This window comes from Bidens hawaiensis, unplaced genomic scaffold, assembly GCF_021521415.1.
Source record: "Bidens hawaiensis isolate Kalapana, Puna unplaced genomic scaffold, B.hawaiensis_p1.1 tig00001960_1, whole genome shotgun sequence".
NCBI classification, from domain to species: Eukaryota; Viridiplantae; Streptophyta; class Magnoliopsida; order Asterales; family Asteraceae; genus Bidens; species Bidens hawaiensis.
In genome coordinates, this window is record NW_027491108.1 from 2,446,865 (window position 1) to 2,452,198 (window position 5,334).

The window sequence follows — 5,334 nt, forward strand, 5'->3', positions numbered from 1 at the left end:
GTAGTTGTTAATAGAGTGATCGCTTTCATAACCGAAGAGCCATCTATGTTTCTAACCTCCGACTAACATGCTCTCTCACGAAGAGTTGTAGCGTTTCAACAAAATGTTTTAATGGTTGCTACCTATATTATAAGGAAAAACTTCAGTCTATTTTGCATATAAACCTTTATGCAACTTACTTTCAAACCTAAACAGCATTCCCGTTCTTGTTTGAGCTTGAGTTTGAGTTATCGTCTTAAAGCCTTAAACCACTGATATACTTAAATATGGCGTGCTATGCACGCGATTCAAGGAGATATCTATGGTTTCATGAAACAAAAAAAAAATTAAAGTACCCTACATCATGCTTCTATATATATGTCCGAGAGAGGATAAGGGTAAGGATACAATTGTCCGATAATGAGAGATACTCAAAGAGCTAGAACTTGAAGACATGACAGACACTTGTCCATAAAAAAATTCCACTATCGGTTGGGCACTTCCAAATATAGCTCACATCCATATGACCCGATCCTAATGTGTCACATTCCTATATTGATCATTAACCCAAGTAAACACAACACGAGTATCTATGTCTCATCTAATCATTCTCGTTCAACCAAATAATAGATAATATTGTTTATAGTATAGATTGGTATAATTGATTTGTTAATATCTCCATCCATAATACTAGGAGATGTTTATGGTATAGATTAGTATGATTGATTTGATGATATCTCCATCTATGATAGGAGATTTGTTTTGTATCTATATTTGTTTGAGGAAGAGAGCCCGAGTGGCTTTGTTGTCTTGAAAAATATTCTCGATGGCCGTCCAGGCTTCAAACGCAGAGGTGCGCTTTTTGATGATGGTTTTCAAGAGACCGGGAGAAATTGTGCCATAAATCCATTGTAGGACAATGGCGTCGAGGCGTTCCCATGAGTCGGCTGCAGGGGGAGGGGGTGGTGCTTGCGTGTCTGTTGAAGTTGAGGAGGTTGGGTTGGTGGGTTGCGGGCGTGGTGCCAGGTGGTCGGCCACCAGGAAAGCCGTGCAATGGTTCCGAAATAGCTCCGACCAGATGTTGTAGTCGGAAGCATCGTTGTCCAGGGTAATGGGGACAGATGTTCGGATGTTGGAAACTGTGGCAGCCGGGTGCAGTTTCTGATCGGCCATGGGACAGCGCCGAGGAACGAGAGAGGAGAAGGGTGGAGATGATGTAGGGGAGGCGGCGGAAGGGGTAGGGTTAGGAGGATCGGGAATAGGTTGATACCATGTAAGTTATTTGGTAAATGAATGCTTGCCTCCTTATTCTCATTCCATTGAATATATAGATACAAAACAAATCTCCTATCATAGATGGAGATATCATCAAATCAATCATACTAATCTATACCATAAACATCTCCTAGTATTATGGATGGAGATATTAACAAATCAATTATACCAATCTATACTATAAACAATATTATCTATTACCAAATATCATAACTTTTTTACATGACATGGATTTCAATTAAATCCTAGACATTCCCTAGCAAGTAGCACCCTATGAAAAAAAGCTACACTTCATACCAGTTACTTTGTTAATGTTGTGTGTTATGCTTCACACGAAACAATTGAATACCAAAAAGGATCCTTGTCATCTAATAGGACTCGTCTTGTTACGAAATATCTACCCTACAAACTTCATTATTCGACACAAATGTACGTACGTGTTAAATATGCACACTCATCTCGAGCGCTTCGAAATTGTTTATCTTGAGCCCTCGATCATTGCAAAATGGTCAAGATGAAAGCGAATTTTTAATTAAGCGTTGTTTCATACATTAGTTGAAATAAATACCTTCTATTCTCTAAGATTATCAAAACGAATGCAAATATGCTTTACTCATCTATATGCAACTATAGTTTTTGTATAAATAATGAAAAAAGTACAAACACCTTAATTGATTACTGGTGTTTAGAGATCCATGGAGTGCGATCAATCAAACAAAATAAATAAATCATGAAAAGAAATTCTTGCCAACAACATATTTGGCTACTTTAGACTTCAAGTCCACGCAATTTTAGGTTCAAGTCTCACCTCTTTACCCAATCAAAAGATAATAAAGGACATAATATTATTGGCTCACACTTTGTATTAGGGGTCCATTACCCATTAAGACATTAAATTAATCTTTTATAGATTTAAATTTCCACTAATCCTTTGGACTTAGTGCCCCAACAACAGCAAAGTGGTTTCTTCTCACCTTTTAGGTTTTAAATTTAATCTAAAAGTTAAGCATAGGATAAAGCATTGCATTATGTCAGGATTATTTACATTAAACTATCATTCTTAATTTGGTCTTATCCCCAACACCACTACTGTTGTTAATTATTAATTAATTAACTTTATCTATTGTATAGAAGATACAAAGTTTGCATCATTTCTTGAATCCTTTAATCCAAAAAGAAGATCTCAAGAGAGAGAAGCAATCAAGCTAAAGAAAACAAACATGAGTTACAAGAATTATCTCCTAACTCTTCTCATTGTAGCCTCACTTGCATCATCATCATTCGCAGGTTCATAATATATTCAACAGTTTCTTATCTTTTCTTCTTTACACTAATCTTTTTGAACACATCTTTTTGAGTTGTCTATGAATCATTCTTGACCATGTTCATATGAAACAGCACGCTGCGGTTCGTCCATTCCAATGGTGAAACTTGGTGCAACTGATCAAAATCAGGTAATTAATTATAAGTTCAATTTTTGTACATAATATATTATATTTCATGGTTGTTTATCATATAAGTTTGTGCGTGTATATGTATGTATACATAGGAGTCTTTACATCTAGAAGATGATCAAGTTTTAGAGAGGGATGATATAATTCACGAGAGGCTTTTAAGGGCTAATACAAAAGATTATGCACGACCGGATCCTGCACCAACGTTTGTCAAGCCTCCGTTTAAACTCATACCGAACTAGATTTAGAGCTGGATCGATCAGCTCGTGGTGTTATTGAAGAAATTAGCAAAGAAACTAGCGATATATCCCTAGGGAGTATATATAATTATGGTTGCACTTATAAGTTTTAAAGATAGATAATATACATAATATCTATATATATGTGGCGACTGTACGTGCTGTAGCTGGGGTTTATGCTGCCCAGCAAGTATCGATCGATCATGCATGTAAAATATTTTTGAATTATGGATGTGTACGTGTATGTGTTAATGAAGTTGAACTATATATGAATATGTGGATTTTAATACTTTTAGATTCTACGTACGTGTATAGTTTGGGTTTGCAACACATGCATCATGCATGTGTTTTGTGGTGAGAAAGTATGCATACATGATATATACATAATACTTGCAATGTCTTATTTTGGCGTCTTCTGCTTGAACGTATAATACTCACATGACACGATTTTTTTCAGTAACTTAATTAGAAAATTAGAAATGTGAATTCACTTTTGAACTGCATGCTCCTCTTAATTTATAATGAAACAAGCCACGTAGGTACGTACGCCGGATTTGTGATTGGATTCAACAGCTTTAATGGAATATTACAAGAAACTAAATCACTCTTTCATCTCTTTTAATTAACCTATTAGTTGTATCTAATCAAGTTTGCCATAGGTTTCTTCCTTATTTTGTATATGCATACATAGTCTAGTTATAAGCCAGTGTCGGTGGGGGTGGCCCACTGTTGGTTTTCGTATGGTACCCCCAAAAGTTTTATAAGGTTTTCATATGGTACCCTTTATAAAGCTTCATAAGGTTTACACAAACAACCCCTTACTCAAAGGTTGCTCAAATAACCCATCAATTTTTATAAAGTTTGAAACAACCCTAAACTTCCTTTTATTTTGTATCTAGAATCCAAACCAATATCAACCGGTTTCTGTCGCATCCCCACCATAACGCTGGTAAATTACCGTACTAGTTAGAACAAAAAAACCATAAATTTTCATTAAAATCGAAGCTTTTATAAAAAGTGATCACACATAAAAAAACATATCACATAGGTATAAAAAATTCACATTAGCTTCTCATCTCTTCCCTATAGTTTAACTAAATAACATATCTATTGCATTCTTACAATTTGAACATTTAAAAAAAAAAGCCTCTTATATCTCATTCCCCGTATCCTTTTCTATTATTCAATTAATTAATACGTATTTATTCTACTTTTATTACTTTTTTTTTATTTCTTCCACTAACTACTAATAAAAGAACATAATAGATAATTATTAGAGGAATAGTGAACCTCAGATATAGGGTTTTAGAGATGGAGAATAGAGATAGGGAAGCTAATGTAGAGTAAAAATATAAGATTTTTATAAATTTTAATATTTTTTGAGATTTGATAAAAATAGGATGATAATGTAAATGCTTTTGTGACATGTATTTTTATCTGCAAATTGTTCTTTGTTCAAGCTGAATTTAGTTTTAGATTTTTATAACTACACTTTGTTTTGGCTATATTCGTCAAACCTAGAGGTGTACACAATCGGTTTTTTCTTAAACCAAACCGGTTTATAAACTGAATCGGTTTGGTTAAAGCCTGGTCAAAACTGGTTTGACCCAAATCGTTTCGGTTTAGGAGCAAGAGATGTCAACCTGGTCCAATTCGGTTTAGAACCGGTTTAAAATCGGTTTTAATTAACCAAACTGGTTCGGTTTTAAAACTGGTTTGGTAGATTAGAAGAGGAACCGATCCCATAACCAGCGGTTTGGGTCGGTTTGAAAACCAGTTTGGGTGAAACCGGTTTTACTATCAAACTTGTTCGGTTCGGTTTGCGTAAAACCGGTCCCAAACCAGGTTATTTTACACCTCTAGTCAAACCTACTTATTTTAGTGAACATCGCGCTAGTGGCGTTTATGGACAGACTCCATTGGCCCATTGAATAACCCAAAACATAGTAGGCTGTCAATGTTGTGGGCTGGAACGTTGTATACTTGTTCTCTTAGTAGGCCTTGAGATTTTATTTAATCCACTAGATTTAGGAATTAAATATACAGTGAAAAAAAAAACTTATAGCAGAAACGGATTAATATTAAGATAATCTCTTGTTTAATAAGTCCTTCAATTATAACAGAAAACCATATGTTGATTAATTAGACTTTAGGAAATGATACCTAAAACTTATATTCATGAATATATAGCCAAAAAAACATTTAGGTGTCGTTTAGCAATCTTGTGCTAAATCATTAAGAAACCCAAGTGATTAAGAGGCTGCTTCTGAATCATTCAACATGTTTTTGAACTTTACCCATTAAGAGGCGTCTTTTTTAGTGAACCAAACACACTCTAACTCTGACTGATTCAGGGGTTGTACCCTCTAAATTGAGTTATACCCTCT

The 5,334-nt window shown here is 34.8% G+C and overlaps 2 protein-coding genes across 2 annotated transcripts; one reads left to right on the forward strand and one right to left on the reverse strand.

Moving 5' to 3' along the window:
- Positions 1-747: 747 nt before the first annotated feature.
- On the reverse strand, positions 748-1,152 carry LOC143602185 (uncharacterized). Its single transcript, XM_077079388.1, has one exon. It carries the CDS (start codon positions 1,150-1,152, stop codon positions 748-750), a length of 405 nt encoding a protein of 134 aa, XP_076935503.1.
- Positions 1,153-2,383: 1,231 nt separating this feature from the next.
- On the forward strand, positions 2,384-3,019 carry LOC143600828 (protein CASPARIAN STRIP INTEGRITY FACTOR 2-like). The gene is made up of 3 exons (XM_077078402.1): positions 2,384-2,541; positions 2,653-2,708; positions 2,804-3,019. The coding sequence occupies exons 1-3, from the start codon at positions 2,475-2,477 to the stop codon at positions 2,948-2,950; spliced, it is 270 nt and encodes an 89-aa protein (XP_076934517.1). The 5' UTR covers positions 2,384-2,474; the 3' UTR covers positions 2,951-3,019.
- Positions 3,020-5,334: the final 2,315 nt, after the last annotated feature.